The following is a 27447-nucleotide window of genomic DNA, read 5'->3' on the forward strand; positions in this document are numbered from 1 at the left end:
GAAATGGTTCGAGCACCCCAAAAGGAGGTTGGCTTTTCCGTAACATAGATTGTTATGGGCCATGGGGATTTCTAATTTAGCCCACACAAGATCGCGAAACCCGACCTTACATGTCTCCCTCACGATAAAGAGACAGAGAATGACTCTGCCCACACATTGATAACCTGCCCCAGTTTCAAAGCTAAGAGGACAACAGAGAGGATATCTTTTCCTGCTCAAAATACCTTCTTAAGTTGGCTAAAATGAGATTAGCGGAGCCTGTGGATCTCATATACGCTACCATTAGGTACTTATAGCGCCCATAGTCAAAGAGGTCCTGAAGGAATAGTGTGCCTTTGACGGCAGCGAAACATGTGCTTCCCGAGGCTGCAGATGAAGCTGAATTTCGCGTTCACAGCCAATAGAACGTAACAAATCTGGTAAGGCGGAAAACCCAGAGGTACTCACGACATATTGATTCGTAGGCACTTCACACTTGCTTTGGCAATTCGTAGTACTATTCAATGATTCCGGGATGACAGAGAGTGAAATGCAAAAAAGAAGATGTGTTAATTTCGTATTGATACTAATTTCGCAGGAAGCAGGTCCAACCATTGGGGATAGGTCCGACACTACATCTGGTGTCCTTGTATCGTTCGGCCCCAGATGTTTTTATTAATGCATTTATTCCGCTTCTTTAAAAAACAACTTGTGGTGACTCTTTATTGCTAATTTTCTGTACAAACTAAACCAAGTGGTTTAGATATAATTCACTAAGCCATACAAATATCAATATTTATCTAAAAAAATGATACATTTATGTTAGGTCTGTTTCCTTTAGATCAGTGAAGCAATTAACTACAAATTATCGGCAAAATAGTAGCGGAATCCTAACAGCTGAGACGGCTTCTTCTTAAAAGAAATATATATATATATATATGTATATACATTTAAAAAAAAATTTTTTTCCCCACGACCGCCAGGTACTTAATCATCAATTTCTTGCATGTGATTAATAATGCAGTATACAATGCAGACCACGAGTCGTTCTATCTTAGAATAGAAAATGACGTCGTCCACAATAACTTACCGCCAATCAACAATGGACAGCGTTAGAACGCATATGCTAAGCTATCTCTAAGTTCAACCCCCAAAATAAAGGAAATTTGGTATCATCTAAATTCGTATTCACACTCCGAAAATTCATTGGGCTCGAGGTCCGTATCGCAATTTATAATAAAATTCGAAATTAATCCGAGACCTGTAACGCTGCTGTTGGACTGTTGGTACGTTATTTCTTAAATGTATCGTATTCATGAAGCGGTATTTCCAACAAAGAAAAAAGCTTTCAAATTTCTCATATAAGAAACAATGGCTCACCAAGTGTATCATCGTCAACCCAACATTTTCCAAAAGAAAGAAAAAGAAGGTCAACGAGGCTAACCAGAGCTTGGATTCAGCTAAGAAATCATAGTGCATCGCTGACTAGATATCATAATTTCACCTTCTAAAAATCACTATTAGAGTATCTAATTTGGGATTCTGAAATGGTCATAGAAGAACTACACCGACAGACTTGTTTGTAATGATTTTAGTTTATTAAACACGGTACCCACATTGTTCAACTTGACCATTTGTAATAAAGTTCCTTGGAAATCTCTCATCGTTCATCGCCAGCTATTGTCTTCCGGTTTGACTCTCGGACGCTGGTTAGGTACAATCGATTGATACGACAATTACCTAAATAACATTACGTTTTTCGTACTAGTAACGTATTCAGCGTTTTTTCGCGCAGCATTCTGCCCACTGTGGTATACTGCCCACAGAGGCATTTATCAATAGTGACTTTCGTTACAACCGTTTTTGGATGACAACTGATACAAATTAACAGTTGCTATTTTGAGGCCTGACCACAGTTTCGCATTGGCCTCAAGTTGAAGTTATCGACACGCTAAGCTTTATAGTAACAGTGCTTTAGCGTATCTATCCGTCTCTTTCTACGAATGCATTTTTTGTACGCTGACAATAAGTTGCCATTTTGGAAAGGTGTTACGTTTCGTACAAACGAACGTTAGCTCCGTTGCAGCTGTCGTGCATTTCTGTTGTGTGTATGAATAGGTGATCCGTGTCCTAATTTGGAATCTCGATTTTTTTTGTGCCTGTAGGAAACAGGCGAAGCATTGACATATAGCAAAGTTGTGCTTGGATGGTCCTGCAGGATAACTAGAGTTCTCCATTGAGCGAGTCGGCCGCCCACGCGTCAAGCCGATGCCATTGGTGTTTCTATAACATGACGTATAATATGAAGCTAACTAGATTTTTTCTGTATCCCAAAGGTAAACCAGATCTTTGGAAGGATCGACTGAAGGTGGCTAAATCAATTATTTAGCGTATCACGCGCAATGCTGTCTCGTTGAGTTCTCTGCGCGGAAAACAGATGATCTTCGGACAAATGCCTAGGCACAATTCGGGTATACACAACGGGAAGAGGTCCACAATATCAAGTGTAGTTATTATTGTGTAATCATTGTTTTGTTTTTGTTGCTGTCGTGCTATTCAACTGCTATAGTAATAAGATGTGTCTTTGTCGGCGTTGTACAACGTCGTAATCACTGTACATGCAGTCGTATTTGCTTCATTGTTTTCAACGGTTGTCATAAACGGCCACCAATAGTCCTTATATTGTTATTTTCATCCTATCAAGCTCAATCATCATCATTATTATTCATGGCTGTGGTAAATAAATGTAGGGCATTTAATATTTTCACGTGCAGTATAGTTTCGCGGCATGCATAGAATGTTCTGGCTTATCAGCGCCAATATAATAATAATTATCCGTATTACTAATATTATAATTTATCGTATCATTGAGAAGCGTTTAATATTATTAGTGCTATTACGCTTTTATTGATCGTTACTATAATAATCTTATACTTACAACGCACCACATGTTCCATATATATGTGTATATAAACATTGAATAGCATTTAATATTCATTAATTGCAAATTGATGGATAGTTTGATCGCTTATGGCGCAAGGCTTTCTTAAGTGGCGGAGGCCATTTAGAGAATAGCGCTCGCGAAGGCTGATTTCCTAAATGCTGCTCGACCGATTAACGAAGGAAGCTAGGTAACAAAGGCATATATCTTCCCATTTCAGAATTTCGTCATACCTGTTTTTCGACAGACCGGGATTATAACCGTACTCTATTTTCTTCTTATACATACACACGTCTAGAAGTCAATTCTTTCTAAAAGACCCCGAGTTCGTCCCTCCTGAACCCTCCAACGAAGCTTTATGCTGCAACGGCTTAACGTTTCCGCGAGTATAGTGACAAAACACCGCAGGCGACGGGTGGAAACCGTTGGGAGCTTTAGAAGACGCTGCGTATTCCATTTTTTTTACCTTCTCTTTTTATTTTTCTAGCATATCGATCGTTTAATCTAAACTATAGATCCTTTATGTGGTAGCGGCGAAGCTGTATTGCCAAAAATGTGCCGCTAACGATGCGCACTCGATATTAAATTCGCCCACATGAACTTAAAATAAGTTCAGTCTCCATAAGGTTCATGAGCGTTTGATTTATGCCAGGTTTTGATTTTCAGCCCCTTTAAAGTCTGAGCCTACTGCGAGCCTTAATACACGAAAGGACGCAGAGGGGATGTTGTCTAACAATCATCGATACTCGCATAGCGAAAAAAACGACGAAATTTATCAACCGGTAGACGTATCATATCTTGCTCAAAGCGTACCCGAAGGGTTAATTCACCTTTTCCATCATCTTAGAAAATCCCAGCTTCAAGTCTTTACACAACTGTAGCTTACGTGCTTGATTTGGACATAAAACATTTTTTCAACTTTGTTTGTTATTGCGGTCCTTAGCTTGCCTAGCGGCACGTTCACACACACACATCTATATATATATATATATATATATATATATTGCCTCCATCTAAGCACGTTAAACAAAACATCGTAGCAAGCACTTATAAAGGGTCATTGTACACTATTATTACTAGGATCATCTTCGTTGACAATAACAACAATATTAGTATCCATCTATAAACGTATGTATATATCAGACAACCAAAGGCAAGTATTATTACCATTGTTATTAGTATCAACACTAGAACGGAGAACGCGTTTAGGTCAATCAACGAATAGCGTAATTATCTTAATATAGCAGCTCTCATATGTCAATAAATTGATATATATATCAATACAATATTTAGTAAAAAGTAACGTATATTATATCAACATGCAGTGATTTTCCTATTCTATCGTTTCACTGATGCTTCCGTTCATTCTTGCTATTGTAGAATTGCTGCCGGTAGAAAAACTACTGCTTGTGCGTCGTCGAGTGAGACGACTCGCTCGAGTGATATGTATACGCGCTATAAGTTTCCGAGCCGGCTGAAATACAAAGACAAAATGTATAACATTTCAATAGATAGAAACGTGCACGTGCATAAACAGGAAATGAAAAAATCACTTATTCGTTGTGACCATCCGTATGGACAATTATTAGGATCCTGCTAGTTTTACCCTTCATGCCTATCCACTTGCACAGCTTTGTGTGACAGAAAATCGAACAATTTCAATATGGCTTCAGCTGTTTGTATTGTGTATATATATATATATACGTATTTATTTTGCTACTCACCGTATACTAGTCCTTGTTGAACCTGTTGTACACTAGGACTCGGGCTACTCTGGATCACCTGATCGCCATCCAGCTGAGAGCTAGTTTCCGCGGTGGCCAATCGCTGAATGGTGTTATCATACTTGGCTTTACGCAACTGGGCCAACTTTTCACGGGCCTCTTCCAACTCTCGTTCCTTACGCAGGATTTCTTCCCTAGCGACAATCTCCTGCGCAATGCCGCCCACCATTCTTCTGCTCGAGAAAACACAAAAGACACATCAGCTACATTTAGTGCCTACACGTTGGCCATTGCACCGCCAACGATAAACCGAACAGCTAGGACATGGTTATCAGTACCCTACGGATAGCGGACTTCTAAAGCGTGGACATTCAAGTAACGTGAACGATTCTGGCTAAAGATAAAAGTACGATTACAGTAGCTCAACATTTACTTATTGATAACAAGCTGAAACTCCTGGGTTTGTTCGATGTGCTGTCGTGCGGCTCGAACTAAGCTTTCGGTGGCCTGCTTAACAGCATTACCGGCGGCCTGGAGGCGCTTCATCGTTGGAGAATCAGGTGACGACTTCACTTTGCATGCGACCAGAAGCTGCGCTGTTGAGCTTGCCACTGTAAATGCGTTCGAAGAAAAACATGAACATACTATATGGATCAAATAAGGCTCGGTAACAGTTTTTAAGTCGTCTTAAATTGCAGCGTGGAATTAGCTACCGTAGACAGAGTGGGGAGGATACGAATTCTTCCAAGAATCACATCCAGTCTTATTTGATATTGTTCTTTTTACGCTTTAAGCTAACATACCAATCGGCAGTGAAAAACCTGTATTGCTTACCCTGTTTAGCCGATGAAATCAGTTTTTCTTCGGAGGCCTCGCCGTGAACGAGACCATTAGCTGCCTCCACAAGTGAGTGAGTCGCAGCCGCCACGAGTCGTGCTGCTGACACAAGTCCTTCCGACCACTGACCATCCTCAGAATGATACCTTGGCTGACCGCTAACCATACCGGCCGCCACCAGATCGCATTGAGCCATCGCAGCGGCCTTAATTAGCGCTGCGGTAGCCGCGGTAATCGATTTGGCAGCTTCCAAGATCAGTGCATCGAAGTTGAGGTTCTCGTCGGCAACCTGTTGATTAGCAACGGCAATAAAAAAGTAGTACTACAGGCCAGCATCATCTGGCACAACCATTTTCTAACAGATAAATTCTTGAAGCAGTATGTTGCGGTGCAGATCAGCGCTATTTACACTTATACTGACAATGTCTATACATTTACACATATGTAAAAAAACTCTGTCTATTATATATATATATATATATAGGACTTCGTATTTTAATTTTAGTTTTCAAAAGTCTATACGACTAGACATAAAACTGTACGCCATATTAACAAAGCTTAGCATAATATTCGCATTGTTTCATTGTCAAAACAGTAACAAAACGCCAACGACTGCAAAAAAAATACTGAGTACCCGTAAAATGCTTTAGGCAAAAATACAAATACCCTGTTAGATTTTTATTATTATTATTATTATGCATAGAAATATTGCGCCACCTACTGGGCAGTTGTCGTGTTTAAATCATAATGAATCGTAATTTCAATGACTCTGTTCTATTCGACGGAATTGCATCGAACTCGATTTGTCATCAATACAGTAGTTCCGCAGTCGTCGAGTCAAAAACACTTCTTTTTCGATGTTGTTCGCGCGTACAGAGCCACCACCTTTTCGAAGTACGCTTGTGCGCCGCAAAGCCGCGTTTGCATCCCTGTCTTTGCCGATCTTACAAACTAAACACGCATTTATCGTATCCTAACAAAAACGTCGTTGTTCTATTAACGAGTAAATGTTGCCAACGGATTTGTTTCATTCAACGAGTACACGACGCATCGAATACACTAACAAGAGGCAAAGATTGCCCCTTTTAACGAACACAAGCTATAGCTTTAAATCACCACTACAAGCTTAACAATATAATATAGTACGTTTCTTAGTTTCCCGCATAACATCGACTTTCAAAGCTTATGTCGTTCAGTAGTATTTCATACGATCGTCTAACTGCCAGTGATGGTCACCTCGCTACCTATCTATCTATGGGCATTAGAACCGTACGAAACTCTGCCGGCCAGTTATTCCGACATTACCCAGCCATCCGTGACTATCAGGCGGACAAACGGCTCACGGTAGTTAATTAGTCGAAGCTTTCGCTTTCGTTCACATTGCCGCAGCTGTCGACGACATAGGCAATGGATGGTGGTACGGGTACGCAATGCTGCCCTGTGGCGCTACTGCCTTACCTATATCCATAGCGACTTCAGGAAAGTAACGCCTATTGGCTAACCGAAAGCGGTAATGCTTACGTGAATGTTAGCGCATTCAGAGCTGTGGCACAAGAAAGGAGAAAGGATTTAACAAAAAGGCTCGAACGTAAACAGATTCAAACATGCGCAAGTAGATTGTACACGCACAAGGCCGCACACACGAAATAGGGATATCTCGAGAAGATGGCCGCGTCATATCGTTCTGTCCTCTTTAATTCCAATTGTCTGTCCAATTTAATTATAACTGAACAATTTTCATTTGACTAACAAACATTTCTTGCTTCTTAGATCTTGGCAAAAATAAAAACACATCTAGAACAACGTAGCAATTGTTCGTTGGAGCAGCTTCGATATTAGGCAAACAATTAAGTGAACAAAAGGACTGGTAAGCCAATGAGCCTTCGATTTCGCAGGTGCCGACGCATATCAGGGAGTCATCTTCAAAGAAAAAGCGAAGACGGCCACGCGTCTGCAATAGACTGCCCACTTTATTTGTAGTTCGACTTCAGTGGACGGCAATATGTATTTGGACTTTTCGGTCGTGAAAACGTTTGACATTGGATCAGTCAGCCAGGAGGATCATTGAAAAGATGCAGATAAGTGTTTGCCTAAGGCAGGAAGTAGCGGTTTTGATTTTCTACGATGCATGGAACGTTTCAATGATGATATCGGCCTCGAAATGACATTAATATATATAATACGATCGTGATTACAATTTATATATAATCGTAGAGACTACAATTATATATTTATATAAATATTAGATAGCGTTTAAGTTAGACTATACAAAAGGTAATTTCACATTTTGTCCAGTCTAGTTCATCTGTACCTTAACAGTAATTTCCCTTGGTTTCAGGTTAGCAAGCTTCTTGGCAGCCGCGTCAATGCTAGCGGCAGCCCCGAGAAGTTCGGTTCCCGCAATGACAGTCGGGTCTTCGGGGTCCAGATCATGACCCTTGAGAGCTTCACTTGCAGACACCATCTCACCCACCGCCATAGCAATGGCCCTTGAGCCCTCCTCTAATCGTTGCCTGCCTTCACCAGACGCTCCAGACCGTGCCTCTACAACTCGGAGCACTTCCTGAAGAAGTTCACGATAGCGGACGGCGCAGTCGCGCCCAGATTTAATTACTCGCATCTTTAGCTCGGAGTTTTCGGCTAATAGCGAAGCAGACTGAAATAAACGATGAATTAACACATTAACGATCGAAGACGACTCGTTGAAAAACATTACGTAGCCTCTAAGCGGACGCATGTATCTTCGGTTGTTTCTCTTTTCGGATAGTACGTAGTAATCTACACATATTCGTACGTTGGCATAACATCTAAGCATAGTGACTTTTAACCCACCTTGCACATTTGAAGCATATCGGCAATTGCCTTACGGCCCATATTAGCTGTAACTATCGCATCCTCCTGCTTGCAAGAGGTCCCGGCAACTACTGCCTTAGCAGTAGCTTGGGTGACTGGCTTCGTGGAACGCACCAGTTCTTCCGGTGTGACCTGTCGAAGTCCTGTCGTGTCAGCGCTGTCAAAACCGCGTATTTCCTGGTAAATGGCCTCGATTGTAGCTTCAAGAGCACGAGTTCCACGTGAGTTTTCGTCTTCGACAGCTCGGACAGTTTTCAGTAAAGAGGCCACGTTTGTAACCATTGCCTAGTGAATAGATACGGATCATATACATATACACATACACACCACAGGAAAAAGCGCGCAGGACCGAATCGAACCGACGGTTAGTGTTCGATACCTCGCACTAGAGCTTCCGAATTAACAAAGTAAACAAATTGATGAATCTATAGCTATATGTAATAAGCAACGCGTCACCATTGAGCAAAAGGGCTGACAGGCAGAAAATGGTATCATAGCAAAGTGCATACAAACTTACGAAAGATCTAAACAACTACTGCAAGCGCTGCTATTCATGATCAGTAACTAATTGTGGTCAACACGAGTTGAAAACTCCATTCTACATTTCGTCGAAGGTGGCGACGGTGATAGATTGCAACATTTTATTTCGAAACAGAATTATCTAAGCATCTTAGGAGCAAAAAGAGCTCGGCATGTCAGTGACTTTGTCGTCGTAATAAGTCCTGCTTTCCAGTGACCGAGCTCTGTTCAAATGTTATCAATCATAATTCGATAGGGACGGTGCAACACAAAATGAGAATGGATCCTCCAGGGTGAAAGTGATCAAGTGTTGTTCAAAAGTAACAATAATTATTATTACCTGAGCAGAGTCCTTAAGATTAAGCATGGACGGGTCGTTAATGCTTTTGCCAGAGGCAACCTTTGTCGCCTGAATGAGGTCGCCCAGAGCCAAGGCTACGTCCTTCACTGCGTTGATGAGCATAACCTAAAAGAGATGCCATTTGATATTCGACATCAGAAACTGAGCTAGGCGCAGGACAAGTTCGCGGTATGCTAACGAAAAAAAAGCTCTTCATTTCAAACCATCCATTAAGTATCACTACCATTGCGGATGGAATGACAATGCTGTGCCACACAAAAGGACCGATGCGAAAATAAATGCCCCTTCGAAACTTTGGAACAGTAGGTGGTGCGTCACGGGCCGAATGAGCTCCACGGGCGGAAAATCGACGAAAGAGCATCACATAGTAAACCAAGCCGTAATCAAAACAGCGACAGATCTCAAGCTCATCTCTGAGGCGTTCTGTTGATTAACGTGTTCCTCATTGGGTTATTTGAGATAACACACCATCGTTAGTCTGGCAATCAAGCACACACGAAATGGGAAGGTATGAAGCCATAGAATTTACCGAAAAGTCACAACGCACAGCTGTTAGCTAAGGCAGTCTTTACTATTCATTCAAGATCATGAAGTAAATTTAAATGCTATGGCTCATTCTGCATCAGAGATAGCAAAGCCAACTACAGAAAACAGAAATGTGTACTTCTGTCTTCTGCGATTGGTCAACTTCTGTATTTCAAACGAGACCAATTACACCAAAATCGGTTAACCAAAAGTTTCAAATGATTATATTATGTATCCACAAAACTATCTGATATGATCCGAATAGCTAGCTATTGATATACGCTACAGCTAAACAAACCTTTCTAAATAAGAAATCACTTTCAACGAATATCATCTCGGATAGCTTTCTTCTGTAATATGTAAACCTGATAAGCATAGGCGTCATCGGGGGTTAAACAGCGTTTACCTACCTGCGCCTCCTGATTGTGAGGTCCTAGTGAAGCGGCACCCTGTTTTACGACATCTGCTAGCTGGACAATTGTCTGCACAGCGTCCTGGGCGGCTGTTGCCAATTGTTCCTGACTGGATGCGGCACCGGCCACCAAAGCCTTCGTATCATCAACCAGGGCTTTAGCCGTTTTGAGAATGCTCTCCCGATGATAGCCAAACTTATCATTGTCGCGTTCAGCGTTTAGCGATCCGGCTGTAGCGAACATAATTGTCGTATCAAGATCTCCGATAATGCCGCTCACGGTAGACGCAGCGTTGATACACGCCTGCGTACCTCTTGAGCCCGCCTTTAATGCTGCCAGAATGTGCGACACTCGTTCCACGGTCTGTTTCGAAGTCTCGGTCAGCTCACGGTGGCAGGCAGCGTCACCCTGATTGGCCTGTGCTGAACCACAGGCACGGCAAAGCTTCACGCAGGCCTTACCTAACTCGTGCACGCCCATACGAATGCGGTACGCCAACTGAAGGATTCGAGAAAAAGGTTTGAAGGAAGACCTACATCAATCAGTAGTTTTTTTGTAGCGTGGAATACGAGTGCAAGTTGCAAGTCCAAGCTGTGCGTCTATCTTCTACACTGAAGTAGTTTCTTAGTATAAAAAAAAAAAAAAAAAAAAAAAAAAAAGTATGAAATAGGAAACGCAGCTTCATGCACATACTACATACTGTAAAATCCGTTCGAGCTGCTGCACATTCTACTAGGGCACCTTGATTAGGGAATCTTCGATTGGAAGAGAGCAGAATGGTGTGATCATAAAAAACATATTGACGTGAATAATTAAGACTATAGTAATAGTAAAGTGTCAAGCCAATTGTGCAATAGTGATTATTCCGGACAATAAAAGTTTTCCATAAAAAGACATAATTACTCACTTGCTCCTGAAAAGCCCAGCAAACACAGAAGATCGCCATTAATGATGTAACTACAAGATGTTATAATAGTAGATCTTTATTCAACCATATATTAGCATATAGACAAACATTAGCCTCGCCCAAGCCCTTCGGCGTTGCGTATATTTCCATAGAGAAGGTTTCGTCTAAAAATGCTAGTTAAGGATGCGTACAAAACGTGTTTGATAATTGGCTATCCGACAATTGATTATAGAAAAAGTCAGCAGTATATGAATCCTTACCTCACTATTGGACGTTACAGAAATTGCAGTGCGGCTGGTAGCCACCAACGTAGCGTAGTGATGGCTGAGTTCCGTCGCCAGATAGGACAGCTGACGAAGATCGCTCAACGACTTATGAACCATATCGCCGGCAATTCGGGCTATCTCTTTGGCATTGCGATCCATTTCGGTCTGGACGTCAGCGAACGAGCTCTCCTGCTGTGTAATCACGACTGGTTGATCGAGTTGGGCAATAGCGTTGTTGATCGATTCCAATACCCCACTCACAAAGCCGGCCTCGGCCGCGGAACGTTGCAATGTTTGTACAAGGTCGTTCTACCACAGAAACAAGAGGTTCCACTTAGAAAACTGAGCACAGTGTTATTCGACATACGAAATAGTCATAGCTACGTCTGACGCTTCACTGTAACCTTTCCCCACGAGCGATCAGCGACACGAACACAACAATAATCAAAAGAGTAACTGTTGTTGCATCGCTACCTCATTCGGTAGTATTCAACTTACCACAGCGTCACGGGTAGCATCTGCTCCCTCATCGATGTCACGATGGAGCATGTCTGGAGCTTTAGGATTTCCTGCACCCTCCTTGGCAGTGTACAGAAACTGGATTGCAGCTTCACACACGGTTTTCGCTTGGTCAAGAAGCAGCATTTGTTGTTTGTGGCTCACGATACGGCCAGCAGCTTCAAGTGTATTCTGTACCAGTGAGTCAAAGTACGAGACGAGCTGCAGTACGCAGTGGCCAAGTTGTTCTGCCTGACACTTAGCTGCGACTCGCAGCGGTTCTAAGCTTTGCTGAATGGCCTGGCAAGCGTGCTCAATTTGTTCCTGGCTCGTACGCAAGTCAAGCTGTGGCGCGGGTAGCGAACCAGTTTGCCCGATTATGGCAATCGATGCCTGATCGAGCGTTCGGATGCTGGAATTCAGCTATTGAAAGTGACGAAATCAAGCTTAGAGGTTGGGTAAACTTTGTCAAGCAAATCTTGGTGGCCGCGCCCTGCTCTTTTCACCTTTATATATATATATATATAAGAGTGAAAGATACCCTACAGAATTTTCGTTTTTTTTTAATTTTCATTCCTATTACATTTCACCCTCCCTCCACTTTGACGCATATAAAATGAAGACTCAAACTATCAGAAAACTTCAGCTTCACCGCGTATATGCGAGTGCATTAAAAAGTAGGTCTACATACTCTGTCGATGGCGTAGACACACTCCTTCTGTCCAGGCGCGCTTTCTTTGATGAGGGTGACCAATTTCTTCATCGAATCCGATACCGTTGAGCTTTCCTTTGAGAATCCTTGCCACACTGGTGGGTTCATGGGGTTGACAGCTAAATCTCTCGCGTGGCTAAGGCAATTGCATGTGCCGAGGACGACGTTTCGGACAGCTTCCAGGATGGGCTGTTGAGCCTGAAGGGCCTTATCAGACAGTCGAGCAGGAACCGTAGCAAACTCAGGTGCCCCCGCAAACGCAGTCAGATTCTCGACCGCCGCAATCAGAGGCTTGGCAGCCTGGTGACAAACCCTATGACACAACAAAATCATTGCCAGAAGAAAAAGGTACTGATTTCACAGGTGAGACACTCACTGTAATTTCCGTAGTAAACACAACTGACTAGTAATTAATGATTTCCCTTCCGATACTTAAAGCATCTGATGCTTGAAGTCTACCGATATCAGATTAATTATTAAATATGGAATTCTTATCTTCGCTATATTACCATATTTTCTGTAATTAGTAATCATAATTGCTCAGTTATTAAAATACTTTGTTTGCGTCACTTTATTTATATTTTACGTCATTGCTTAAATCAATTTAAGACTCACTTTCTATTGGCTTCGCTGGGATCCTTGTCAAGCAGCTTGATTTCGCGAACAAGGTTCGCCGTGGCTCCAGCTACATCTTTTGCGCTTTGAATGAACTGTTTTGCCGCAACTGTGTTTTGTGTCTTGGATGCGGCCATCCGGCAAGCGTTGCAGAGCGAAGACGTATGTTTGGCTATAATTGTGGCCGCAGTAAGAACCTGCTGTTCATCGCTACGCTCGCTCGTTAGCTGGAAACATGCCTGCTCAATGGCCTGCGAAGCCCGCGAGAACTGTGCCGCATCGACGAGTCCAGGCCTGCCGGCTACCGAGCTTGGTTCCGAAGCGCCAATAAGGTAAGCGGCCTGCGCCGATGCCTCGATCATTTCGCAAACGGCACTACAGGTTCGTTTTACAGCGGCGCAGAACTCTTCGTGCTGACTATGTTTGGCTGTATCTCGAATTCCTGCTATACCATCCCCCAGCATCTTCGGCTTATCCATGAGCACGTCCACGCACTCAAAATAGCTAAGGTCAGATATCGGTTCGTTAGCCTGATCGAGGAGTGATTTTGCACTCTGAATAGAGCGAATAGCATTGTCACACTCCTTTTGGCCAGGTGCTGAGCACGAACAAACGTCGATCAGTTGATTGATTGAGTCAGCTACAGCGCGACCAGCTGCAATCAATTGATTTTTGGCGGTGGCAGAATGGTCAGCGGCAGTTGATGAGAGAACGAGAAGTTTCGACGACGAAATTGAGACGTTACGCAGGCTGGCAGTGATTAACGGATGCATTTCGCTGTTTTGGGTTTGCCCGGCCAATTGGAGACCGACATCGAAGAGGTTATGGAAATCGGAACCGAATTCCCGCACTGATTCCGTAAGCTTGGACGAGGATAGTCTCGCCAACTCAACGACATTATCAGTAGACTTGTGTAGGCGATGAGCTGCGCTTTGCAGTTCCTGCTGTAGATCGCCGTACGAGCGGGTGCTGCTCGGATACAGACCTTCGTTAAGAGTGTGTGTAGATTCCGAAATAGCAGCAATGGTGTCATCGACAGCCTTTTGGCCAGGCAGAATGCCAATGCAGCTAGTAAGTGACGTCGACACCTGTTTGCCGATTGTAGTTAGACGATGCGGGTTATCTGGGTGGTGGGGGTTGTTAGCCACTTCCTGAGAGGCCGTAATAAGGTCTCGAGCTCGCATAACAACAACGGCAGCGTTGTCAATGATAGCGAGTTGAGCGTCCTGCTCATCCGAACATGCAGCCACACCTCGGACAGCAGAAACAAAATCTTTAAGGGCATTAGCCGTGTCTCTAGCAGCAACCAGCAGATAATCCTTATCCCCCTGGGAAGCAGCTGTAAGGATTTGGGCAAGGGATGATCCTACGACCTTCGAGGTAGCGCTAAGTTTGAGCGAGCATACTTCTGTGTTTTCGCCTGGCAGCGGACGCAGATCATGCATCTCTGTCGCATGTCGATACTCACGGAGGTCTTTTTGCAGCCCGTCGATGGTGGTAAGTGGACCTGACAAGTCTTCTACCTTTTGACCACAAACAGTTTTGGCTTTAGTCACCCATGTTCGCATTTCGGTGAGAATTGATGTCATTTCCATGGCGCGGGTATGCAGCAATTGTGATGTTGTCGTTTCCGTAATAGTAGCAGCTAGCTGCTTCGAAGTAGACGCCATCGCTTCGCACGGTCGTGTCACGTCTTCGCAGGCGTAAATTAGCTCAAGCTGCGAGTCATAGCTGGGCGAAGTTTGCCTTGCCTTCACGCCCTGCATTAGGCGAGGTAGTACACCTTCGACTTCACGCACCTGTTCAGTAAGCTGCCGGCTAAGAGATTCATTTGCCGATTGTGGCACGGCGCAATGGGCTGCTGAAATGTTCTGTCTAGCGGCAGCGGCAGTCTGCTTGGCGGTGGTCTGCAAAGTAAAACATGTCCATTGATCCTATGATTAGAAGACACATTTAGCTTTCGTATAGTATCATAGCAAAATATTGGCATCATACTAGCGGAACAAATATATCCGCTTCTTCTAAATGCGACATCTTGGTAACATGTACTCGGTACAAAGCACTAATATCTATTTAGACGATTTGTTGCTCTTCTACGGTGTACCCTTATTGTTGACAGTTGACCCCGCACTCACACTGTTTATACTCAAGTTTCTTGAGCTGATGAAAAACATGTAAATGATACGTACAATCTCTAATAAAAATCTGGCGTATGTTTATATAAACGATATACTAATGCGAGTCTTTTTTTCACACACAACGCCTGAATAAACATCGTGGGCTTCTAACCTCTAGTCGCTGAATAACTTTTTTCTGTACGAAGTTTCCGCTGGCAGCATCGGTTGCAACTCTTATGTCTTCAGCAGCCTTACGCAAGATTGCCTGCGATTCGAAGTCGTTAGGCTTGCTTGAACATCCTTTTGCGGCTTCAATCATGCGAGCAGTGGCGTCGGCAAGTACCTTGGCAGCTTGAAGGAGGCGCTTTTGCTGGCCAGCATCTGTTTGCAGTTCCGCATCTCCTTTGATGCCCTGTATGAGTTGAGAGGTAGCTGTGGCAACAATCTTGGCCTGGCGCACCATTTCCTTAGTATCGGCGCCAGAGTCGAACAAACGATCGGTGGCGTCCATTATGGTAGCAACGTGGCCTTGGTGCGCTTCCGTACGGGTTCCTTTAGCCCGCACACTGATGTCCTTGACCTGACTAAGAAGTTCCTGAAGGGCATCCGCCACCTGACGAGCAGCGTCCTTTAGACTTTGCAGAAGAACAGGATCTTTGGTTGCGTCCTGACAGACAAGTACGATGTTATCCACCGTACGGGACACTTCGCGACCAGCATTTTCCAGCTCCGTTTGACAGGCGACATCCGCGATAGTAGGCGCGAGCACCTATAGAGATCAAATCTTATTGTTATTGGAATGTAAATAGGTATCAATACATCTAAAGTTCGTGCATTATATTGCTGAGATATATATTATCTTAATTGAAAACAAACAAAAATCTTCCCCCGTTATTATTTTCCATATTAATAATGGTTTACAAAACATCCATGTACTATAATACCTTGGCGGTGGATACGAGTTGAGACGTGGCAAAAGCTCCTTGAGCAGCTGCATTAATGATCTTGTTTTGTAGATCTTGATCACCAGTCTGGCTAGCAACGTCCTTAGCTTTCCGCACAAGAGCAGCTGCAGCGTTAGCGACACCCTTGGCCAGTGCTAGCAGCAAATCAGCTGTTTCATTGTCCCATTCCGGCTCTTCGGCAATCGAGGATAATACGGCCTTGGTCTTTTCTGCGACCTCGGCGGCAGCCACAACGAGTTTCTGGGGTTGAGGTGGTCCGATCGGCTCTGCGGCATTGAGGAGATCGCTGAACGCGTTACACATCTGACGAGTAGCTTCTATGAGGTCGCCGCGATTCCTGTCGTCCTCGATCAGAGTTGCCATGGTAGCGACGTGCTTGGTCATCTCAGGCAGGGTCGTCGTACTGCACCAACAAAAAGTCACATCACAATAACAACAGTGTTTGGTTTTTTAATGACGGATGTGTTTGAGCTCCTAGCATGTTCTTCATTATTTTGAGGACGTGTACACATGCATAATGAATCTTTATGGTGATAGTCAGTTCTGCCGATGTTACATTTAACTTGTTTTCTTTTTTTAAATACTCACATCACGTTAATGGCCTTAGACACAGCTGGGGCATCAACCTTGACCGCTGATGCAAGCGTGATCACGTGTGCCGTGGCGGCGTTCATAGCAGCAATATGAGTTTGAATGTTCTGCTTATGGGTGTCCAGCTGACACTCCTTCCACTTCTTCGAGCCTGAATCCTTGCCAAGGTCGACGTATACAATCGGCCTGTTCAGATGATCGAACGACTTCTTGATAGCCTCAGTGATGACTGCCCGTTGTGGGGATTCGATTAATGTAGCCACGTGAGCTTGTAATGGCGGCTGAGATTTCAAAAATGATAGTGATGGTTATAATTGCACTTCCCGGTAGAGTTTTAGTGGCTACACACTTTAAGAGGCCATTAGATAGATAGATAGATAGATAGAGGCCAAACACAGGAAATAGAAACAGGAACAAAAAGACGTGCAATGCGAGTGCCGACAAAGCGGCACGTCAAACGTCTGCTTATGTCATAATAGACATAATTAGTACAAAATAAGCGTTAATTAACTGTTGTTTCAGATCTACGTATGCGTGGTCACTCACATTTTGTACGCGTTGGCCTTGTGTAAGCGTGCCTGTCTCCGTTTTCTGCCTGGAGATGGGCACGTGTCCAGGTAAACCGATCTTTTCCGATTCGGGACTAGGACGAACCACAGAAGGTATCGCAATATTTTGCAGTTCAGGCTGTACAGGCTGAATGGCCGGTGTCAGCTGGATAGTGGAGGCCTTGGCAGGGGAAACAGACTCTTCAACCATCGTGGAGCCCTCATCTCCTTCAATACCAATATGATCCTTGGCTTTCTGTCTTTTTAGGATTATATCAATATAACCGGCAATTAGCTGGGCAATTTGTTCACCTTCGGGCGTTTTTACTGAGTAAAATTGGTCTGAGTAGTCGCCAAAGTCCAGTGTGAAGCTATTGGGCGAGGCAGCCCATCTCTTCACAGTTGTCAGAGGCCACACCTGAAAATGATTGTTCATTGTCGAAATGGAACAAAAACGACACGTAAGGTTTGACATCATTTTCCCCTATTAAAGTATGATCAAATACTATTACTAACTAATTATCAGCTTCATGTAAAAGATTAATTTCAGATTTGAATATAGTTTACTAAGTACGTTTATAATTACACTCGTTAGGCTGCGTCTTTCCACCAAACAAATAAAAACGAAGCAACATGTTAAAAGGAATGCACCATTAATTTATGATTATAGCTTAGTCTATGTTGATGATATTACCTTTATTATCTCTTTGGTGCGCTCATCCAGGCGCATCACCGACTCCTTCGTGATTCCGAGAAGTCGCGGTACAAGCTTATTTTTGCCCTTCATTTTCTCCTTGACCAGGAAAAATGTCACACCATACGTCTTGAGTGAGCGGGCCCTCTGAACGTATCTCACCTTGGAGTCTACCTCACTGAGACCCATGGACTTCCGATGCCACTGAAAAGTATGAAATAGATCACAAACTTTTGTATGTGGTCATATAAAAATTGGCTTCGTTTCTAATCCTATTTGGTACGGTAACAGCAGCGATCGTAGCTGTCTGCAAAATGTACCGACTCTAACGCACCAAAATATACTTACATAGGCGTCGCAGTAATCATAATCAAATACTACGTTTTGCATTGCCTTCGTCCACAACGAGCATGGATATTGTAGATCCAAAGTTCATGAATGAACCAGATCAGAACCATTAAGCAATAGAGAATATGGCATGTAGTAGTTGACACAAGGACAAATACCTCGCACCGTAAGCCTGCTTTTCGTAAGTTTCAAGAGAAACTGAAATAGGCCCAGTTAGAGTGAGGATGCTTCCTACTAGATGACTTGCGTAGTAATACGTCACGGCTTGGACCCAGGGTAGTTTAAAATACAGAGAGCAGAAGCTAAAAGGTAGCCGGGTTTAAAAAACCAGGCCAAACTAAGCCTTAAATCTTAAATGATGTAGGAGGGATTGGAAATAACAGTGGGGAGAAGGGACGAAGGTTTGCTTAGGTAGGATTTAAGGTAGAATTACTGAAGCAGAACTCTGGTGTACATCACGATATTAGGATAGATGCAAAATATAATTTACAGACACATACATTAAGGGTAACATACACTTTGGAATATATTCTAATTTTAATGGTAATGTATATAAGGCATCTTCCAAAATCCAAATGATACTTACTAGATTCACTTGTTTAACTATTACTTTCGAAAATATTTACTACAGAGCTATCCTCTGAATGCGCAACGTACTGACGCTTGGCTGCTGTATATGTTATTGAGAAATAATAACTATTTTATATGTGCTTTTATAAGAATTTCCCAAGAAGAAATGAAAACAAGATAATCTCGATTTATTCTATTTCTTTATGATATACTGCTGCCCGAATGGAAAAGAACCCAGGTCGGCCTATCTCCAAAGTACTGTGACATTTAGAGTCAAGAGCGTTAATCACTTGTCGCAGTGCTAGATACCTGACGCGCCCGCCGTCAGAAATGGTGACCGATAGCTAGACAACAGTTGAGAGATCTATTTATTATCTAGCCACGGGAAAATTGGTATTTGAGAGCAAAAACAGACAAGCTGCCGTATTGATAGCTTCTAGGCAATCGACTGGCCTTACAATAAGTAACCCATTAGAAAACGCTAGGCGGCAATACAGTTGACTGAAATGTCAGCATTAGCATGGTAGCATGTCTCATTACCTAAATCAAATAGGGTAAAAGTTGGCCTTGAGGCACGGAGAAATAAGCCTACACATAAAAGCTCATCACAGCATAAATCTTTTATCAAATAATTAATACTGTTATTTTCTGACAACCAAGATACTGCTTGGTGGACACACGCATACAATCATTTGTGGCCCAATTCCGATTTTGCCATAACCATAGGTACAAAGAACGGCCAGCGCGTGGTTAAATAAGCACAACTCCTTATACACCACGGATACCCAATGGGACAGCGGCACTGGCACTGCGCCAAGTAGCGCCCGCCAGTCTGGCGTCGGTCCACGACACCCCTGTTTGATATTCGGCCTTCGCAGCACTTTGAACCCCCGTATCATTTCCCTTACAACATTGCTGCACCTCCATATAACAGCGAGGCAAAAAGCCATGACAAAAACTTCGCTATTTTACCATTCACAAGGGACATGTAGGTAAAGCGGAGGGTAGCAAAAACAGCACAGCAAAGACACGCTCACAGAAACAAGCGTTTTATGGCGGGCACAGAAGAAACCCCACCTTGACACGGTGCGGAGAGAATATTTCTCGGGCTGTTTGACTGTCTTGACAGCCATAGGAACGATAAAATAGTGCGTAAGCTAAAACGATACACGTGACAACAAAGTAAGAAGGATGAAATTCTAATTGTCGGCTTCTGCTCGGTCCTGCACAATTTTCGCAGTTGTTTAATTGTTTTTTTCAACGTAACCGACCGAACACTACGAGCAGAATAATTCGCATCAAAATTGTCAAAAAGAAGCATCTTGAGGCAGTTTTATCCGACAATGCATCTTCATAATTTTTCTACGGAAATGTCACTCATATTGAGGGCGCTGTATTTTGTGTCCGAATGAATTCCAACTATTTTAGCAGATCTACTGCTGCCAAACCTTAGCTTTCAGATGACGCCGACGGCCTTTGACTTGAAGCCATTTAGGTAGAAAAACGGGTCATACGTGTTTTAACAATTTGCTGTGTATGTACGTTTACACAGGCGTGATTTGCGCCATATTTGTTACAAGCGTAGTACGTTTCCTTACGAACGCACTTTCAGTGGAAACGATCCGTTATTACACCCAGTAATGTTATTTCCACTTCTTTATGTATAGGAAGGTTCCAGCGCATTTAGCTATGTCGTTTTTGTTTTGTCGCGTTACGCTATCTATATTAATGTATATCAAGATGTGCTTTTTTGCAACCCATATTTATTCTCAGATTTTAATATATTGAACCATCCTAGGTCTAGACGATGAGATATTACTATAAAGGTCATCTAAAAGCGGGCCTACAGCTTGACTGGGCCTACCTTAGTTTACTGATCCTGTTACCAGGTGTCTCTCTCGATCGGCTGTCTGCTATCCGCTCTGGCTTATTTTCCAACAAATTTAACTAATGCCATGTTTAAAATCAGCGATGGCCACACGTTCATGGCTAGCATAGTAGCAACGCGCCCGAAGACACGCACATTGACAACCCAAACCGCGGCTCCCTCGTATAAATCTATCTATGTGTGAAAACATTAGCCGAGCTGACTATATATTTATAACCTTATGAAAGAAACTGTTTACATAATTATTAGGCAAGTTAGGTATCAGTCTTCTCAGACAAGGTGATAGAGGTTCATCGCTAGCCTGTAGAATTTTCCCAAAAAACCTAGGCTGCCGAGACAATAAATTAGCTTATAAAAGCAATACCTCGCCATTCGGCTGGTCACTGAGTTTTTTTTTACTGGGTGCTTTGCTGGCCACCTCACATATCATATATGTATGTATATGATGCATGAAAAAGCACGTTTAGGGCCCGTTGCTAAGCCTGAATAGCCCAAGCGATGGTAGCAATATGTTGCCATTTTCTTCATTATAATTAGGTATCAGAGAAAGAAAAGTTTGTGACTTAGTCAAAAGTAGCAATACGGTATGCTTCTATTTATACTAGCCAATATTTTTAAAAAGATAAGCCACTGGAAAGTTTGTACTGCGGTCTATCTCCGATTGAGACCACACGGCATTATCTGATACATTAGCTTTATAAAAACAGTAGGCTAGACTTTGGACTAGCGGCTGATCCTTCACTATCGGACGCTTCGACCACACTTGCCTCCGTGTTTCATCCTCGCCAACCCCTTTCTTGCTCTACACTATACCAATTTATTGATATGAATTAAATCCCGTTCGTAAACTGTTAACCAACTATACGCTTTCGAAGAGGTGCCGGCAATTCCCGTTCGTCACAATGTCACTGCGATTCTACGCCAAGAGATTTACGTGGCCCCAATGCAAAGCGCGTTCCTTCGTCGTGTGTAATTTACGGTGAAACATAGTTGTTTTTTTTTATCGTTTCGTCACGTCATGGCTCATTGCGCTAGGAACGAATTTAGACGGCGATCGTACTCGGTGCAGTATAGTGTATTGTGATAAAGCCATGAATGACACGCAAAGAGCCGGCGCCACCACCGAATCCATTGGCTGACACAGCTTGTCGATGATAGCAGAGGTGCTCAGAAACCTCCTCAGCCAATGACGAGAATTTGCCAAAACATTTGATTGGGTTAAATCAAAGTCCCCTATAGTGTCAAATATTCTACCGGTACGTGTTTGCTAATATATATATATATATATATTGTCTTGTGTGATGTGAGAGCTATCAGTCTGACTCTAAACCCCACTGGCAGACAATATATCATTAGAATATACATATATTCTAATCATTAAGGAGGAAGGGACACATTATCTGATACAGAAATGTACTCTAATCAGCTTTTTCAGATTGCACACATGATAATAATAATAATAAGGCACCAACAAATTTACGATGCGGTTGATCTTTACAGATAAAGTGTAAAGCTAGATAAAAACATCTCTGGCAGAACGGTATACATAGAATTAGCCACTCAAAGACTAGCACATACGCTGTTCTTCGCGGTTCAGTTTGTTTTCGCTCAAGATCATTAGTTGTGCGATAGACTTTTAAAAAGCTGAGTATTGATATTGAAACATGTTTTTGTCCCAGAACCTACTTTCTTTGAATAAAGTTGTCGACGTAAGCCGCTAAACCAGCGCCTCCAAGTGACCAAGCCTTCATTCGTTTTGTCAAAACAAACGTCTGAGAAACGCTAGCAGAAGATACAAAGGAAGGCTAGGATGTCTTCATATTTCGTCATTCTCGCTAACCTTTAGATATCTTCTATAATTTGCCTCGTATTTACTTGTTCTGATTAGTTTTTAATAAATTTACTCACAATTTAAGTTTACATCAAAAGAAAATATGCGCCCATATTGCTGGCCCAACGGGTCTTCTTTGTCGCTAGTTGATAACATTGTTCTAGACATCAGACTGTACTTTGCGACAGTTTCAAACCACGGGATAGTGGCCGATGCGAGAGCTATCAGTTTGACTCTAAAATTTGGGCATTAGCAGACGAAAAATGTAAAACGTCTTTGACACTTGGGAAGAGACAAATGATAAAGACTTAAGGGATCTTCCTAACTCTATGCGAAAGATGGAAGAAGTACATTTGTTAGAAAACAAATGAGCTTGTATAGCCAAGAGATACGAAACCCGTATTACAGAACAACAGTGGCACATTTTTAGGTGGCGAGGTTGGATATGCGGTAAATTACGATCCGCATATTTGGCCAATCGTGTTTGTAACGCCGGTTGGAAGTAAAGTTCCACAAGCAATTCCGTTGCAAATTATAGTTTGTGAGGTATTTGGCAAAAAAGAAAACTTCATTGACAGAACTTGTTGGCGCCGCTGAATCGGTTAGTAAGGTACGAAAACTTATTTCAGGGAATGCATATATGCGTTACAAAGGAATACCTATAAAGCGACAAAAACCTATTTTTATTTTCTAAAAGAAGTCCTACGCAGCCTGTTTGTTAGTGTATCATTTCCGCATCGTTTTGAACCTGGCTGTTGCATTTTGAGCCTTAGGTTTATATAAAAACCAGTGAATCGTCCAATTAATGCATGTAACTGACTTTTTTTTTTACCAATGTACGTATTCGATTACCGAGATACTATAGAATATCGGTGAGTTACCATAAGCAATAGTGGAACACTTTAAATTTATGCATGTCAGTAATCTGACGAGTCAAGACGTTTACGTCATTGGTTGAACCTAATCTCCATCTCTAGAAATAAAAGTACAGAAACAGCGCGGGCTTAGAAATGTTCATATGTAAAATACGTTTGTACAAAGAAAAATAACTTGACCTACTGCGTGCTCTTATCGTATTGATTTGTACTTAACCTAAACCACAAAATCCTGTGCAAACTTTAACCTATACCTGTAATGGCATGAACGTACAACGTTTGATATAATAGAATCTAGTGATTCGTTTTGGTGGGTTCTGTTAACCCGTCCCGCTAAAAAACGAATAATCTTATCTCAAGGTTGACTAGATCAGCCGGCTATAGCTCAGAAATCGTACTGAGATAGGCGATCAATTTGCACAGGAAGTAGCAGGTACATGTGGTCACTTTGGGCAACCACACGCCAGGTCTAGTTGACTCATCCTGTCCATTTTCCAATTCATTCAGACTACGGCCAGTTCCGAGATCAGGGAACAGTGCCGAAACCACTGCTAACTGACCACCAGCAGCGATCCCAATAACAGTTAACCGCTCACCGGCGCCCGTTAACCTACGGCCAAGCGAAGTAAAGCAACATTGCACGCCCCGCCGACTCTTTTTGTAAAGAACAGCCAGTCTGAAACCGTAACATCGTACATTTGTGACCCCATTTTGGCCGAATGAAACGACACCGTCATCCTCGAGCTTGCCCTAAGGCAGGCGTGGTAAGGTGGCAACTGACCAGCTCGAAGCGCTGCCACAGCCTTCGTGTCAGCGAAAATAGAGGGAGCACATAGACACACAGAGAGAGTGAAGACGAGACAGGGAGCGTACCGTGAACACACACCCCCAGCAGAGAAGCCTAGGTCGTTTTCGCCTAGGTTCACTGGTAGAGCAGACGACAGAAACATGGAAAAAAAGGATGACAAAGTAGGTAGGTAGAAGAGACTGCTACCACTCCGGTTGCTGCTGCTCAGAGGACAGATGATAAATCTCTCTGAGAACGATGCTGCTGATCATTGTGTACAACGGTGAGAAATACCCCTTCAGAGATCTCGGCAATGAGTAACAGTCTATAATGAGACACTAACAGTGTCAACTACAGCAGTCGTGACCACACGAGAGTTGGTGTTGTCGACGGCAAACCTTAACGGTCACAGCATTAGCGGACTGACCGAGGCCGCAGCAACACGAATGCGCTTAAGGCCAGCATTGTATACACATTAACGTAATTGAGCATAGACTATATCCTGGCGTCCGTATGTCGTTGGACGTGCGTGGCTGTGCACTGATACGTGATGTTGCAAGGACACGCTACCAAAGAAGAAAAACATCGACAAAGGACGAAAACGGATAGAAGAAACATAATGGCGAATCACAACTACAAGCAGCATCGGTCTAACAAAGGGCAATGAAAACATTAAAGTAGCCTGATAGTACTGCTTGAGTAGTATAGGCTTTGCTAGTGACAATGGGTAGGCGAACATCTGCGAGTGCGCTTTACAGCGGCCACTGGCCGCATCTGCCTTCCGCGAAGCAGACGATAGACGTAGAAAGAGATCGTACCCGACTATTACTAATACACTGACAACAAATGAAGGCGACGATGACGGCAGTACAACAACAACAATGGTCAGCGTAATAACGGAGCCTATCGCCTTCTTTTTTCCGTAGCTTGGCACCTCTACTATGTCAGTCAGTTGTAAAGGGGCGTTCCACGATGACTCATCCATTTGTCCATCAGATATATGCGAACGCGGTGAATGCGCGCGGAGGTCGCACGATCCTCATGAGCCGCCCAATATTTGCTAGTTTGCCCATATATGTATAATAGTGCAATAAAAAGGTCATCATCAACAGGAAAGTAACAAAAATTAGGCAATGTGCCAGAAATGGCCAAGGGTAGCTAAGGTAATATCTTCCTAGTGGTCATGTCATAGATTGAATGGTAGCTATAGGTTGCACAGAAACGAGCATTAGCACCCGTTTGGTACAAATAACCATTTGTCAATGGACAAAACTATTAGTTCAAGACCGTTCATGTTTCATACTGGTCTCTATCGCAGTCGTATGGTTCGGTGAGGAGAAATTCAGTAGAAATACCTTTTTGTTTGGACTCGGGCGATCTTTCCTCACATATTGAATATGCAACTACGGGTACACATATATAAGACAGTTAAGGGCATTTTTTGTTGGTACGTAGAACAGACGCGAGAGATAAAACCAGATAAATACGTACAGGCTCAAATTTACGGTTGTTGATTATGGTGAAATTGCGCTTAGCTCATTGATTGGGTGCAGAACTCGGATTCGGGATCAGATTCGCTTACCTCGAAAATCCGCTTATCAATGCCTTTGATCTTCGTATACCCTTTTGGTAAGAATTCCTTAAGCTCAAGGAAACCTGCTTTGTGTTTTCCCTCAACATGGTCTCCAAACTGGATCTGGCACTGCAAACCTGCAAATTCGCAAGCCTCTTCCACAGTTACTGGATGCGTCGTATTCAAGATTGCGTCTCTCGCCTGGAACAATTAGAAATATAGTAAAAAATGAATCTTCATTTTGAAGCAGGTAGTATTACTATTACGAAGGAGAATGTTGCTGAATGAGTTTTGGGTCTTGGCCAATTAACAACGAGCTGTCGCTTGTAGAAAAATAGAAAAAGAAGACGATAGGAAAAATCAAACTAACAGATGAAATACCTGAACGTAAACTAAATTAAGCTGAACGGGGTCTCGTGAGTCGACATTTGAATCGCTGAAAAAATATTTTCGACGAAGTGTCAACGTTTCATCCTCAACGATGCCTAGTTCACGGAGTGTCTTGCAGTGATCCACCTGAAATAACAAAAAGTATAGCCATGGCTCTACATCAATCGTATATGTATACACTGAATGAAGTATGAAATGGCATATTCAAACGTTTTCGAATAATAGAAGAATTTATCTAACAGTCTAGCTCGCAATGAGATGCCAATCTTCAGTGAACATTATCCTATTTAATCTGTCCATTGAGCTGAAACACACGTTTACTTTGGGGTCGGTTCTGTGCGTGCAGTTTGAGTAAAGGGTCGTTGAGGGCCTTCCATTAGATTTCAAATAATTTTATGTAAGTACTGTTATTCATTTTCCTACATTCAGCCTATATCAGGACAGGGCTTCGACATTTCTTGTCCACAACCGGAATTTTAATTAACGCCGCAAGCGAATTAAGAAGCTTTTTTACATAATATATCTCTACGTGTTTCTCGAATAGTAAAAACAATGTCCCCTCAGTCAAGTGGTTTCAAAGTTCGTCACTGGTTTACATAAAAATGTCCATTAAAATCGTAAGAAAGCCTCATAGTGTCTTTCTGGTGGGCGCATTACCAATGCTACGCTCAGCAAGCTGCTCTGACGTTCAGACATTCACGCAAAACGGCAGTGGCAGAACAAACATTGGACGGCAACTCCGAACAACTGTGAAAAGACGTACTTCAAAATGTACCAGTATTACCCACGCACTCAGTTGGTCCGTAAGACTCGTCCGACATTAGATAGTTTCGAGAACTGAACATAGAGATGCGCCATTATGATGTCAAAACAGTCGACACTCTAGAGACAGAAAAGCAACAAAGATTAATTACATAGCAGTAGCCGGATGGTACCGCTAACCGAGACAATAACAAAGCTAGTTTTGCCGTATAGCTTCAATGTAAGGTAGGCAGTCACAAAGTACAAACGGTCAGTACTGTGATCAGCTCTGCTGTTTGCATGAATATCTGCGATAGTCACGCTGTTGGAAATAAACACCAGCACGAGTTGTCTTACTCATAGATGAGACATGTTTAAC

General features: G+C 42.8%; 1 protein-coding gene across 2 annotated transcripts in view; it reads right to left on the reverse strand.

Annotated features, from left to right (window-relative positions):
- Window positions 1-1555: 1555 nt before the first annotated feature.
- The window catches only part of rhea (Talin_middle and talin-RS domain-containing protein rhea), a 49837-nt gene continuing 23945 nt past the window's right edge, over window positions 1556-27447 (reverse strand). For both annotated transcript variants that reach the window (XM_086967925.1, XM_022831523.2), the window contains exons 6-24: window positions 26319-26453; window positions 25947-26138; window positions 18066-18269; window positions 17370-17789; window positions 16821-17104; window positions 16212-16635; window positions 15440-16036; window positions 13151-15057; window positions 12515-12848; window positions 11824-12246; window positions 11320-11634; window positions 10150-10650; window positions 9194-9319; window positions 8314-8619; window positions 7793-8137; window positions 5479-5770; window positions 5078-5255; window positions 4645-4877; window positions 1556-4394 (exon numbers count right to left, since the gene is read on the reverse strand). In XM_086967925.1, coding sequence (XP_086824051.1) covers window positions 4321-4394; window positions 4645-4877; window positions 5078-5255; window positions 5479-5770; window positions 7793-8137; window positions 8314-8619; window positions 9194-9319; window positions 10150-10650; window positions 11320-11634; window positions 11824-12246; window positions 12515-12848; window positions 13151-15057; window positions 15440-16036; window positions 16212-16635; window positions 16821-17104; window positions 17370-17789; window positions 18066-18269; window positions 25947-26138; window positions 26319-26453 — 7290 coding nt within the window. In that variant the 3' untranslated portion in view covers window positions 1556-4320. The remainder of the gene's footprint in view (window positions 4395-4644; window positions 4878-5077; window positions 5256-5478; window positions 5771-7792; window positions 8138-8313; window positions 8620-9193; window positions 9320-10149; window positions 10651-11319; window positions 11635-11823; window positions 12247-12514; window positions 12849-13150; window positions 15058-15439; window positions 16037-16211; window positions 16636-16820; window positions 17105-17369; window positions 17790-18065; window positions 18270-25946; window positions 26139-26318; window positions 26454-27447) is intronic.

This window comes from Varroa jacobsoni, unplaced genomic scaffold (genome assembly GCF_002532875.2).
Source record: "Varroa jacobsoni isolate VJ856 unplaced genomic scaffold, vjacob_1.0 scaffold_338, whole genome shotgun sequence".
NCBI classification, from domain to species: Eukaryota; Metazoa; Arthropoda; class Arachnida; order Mesostigmata; family Varroidae; genus Varroa; species Varroa jacobsoni.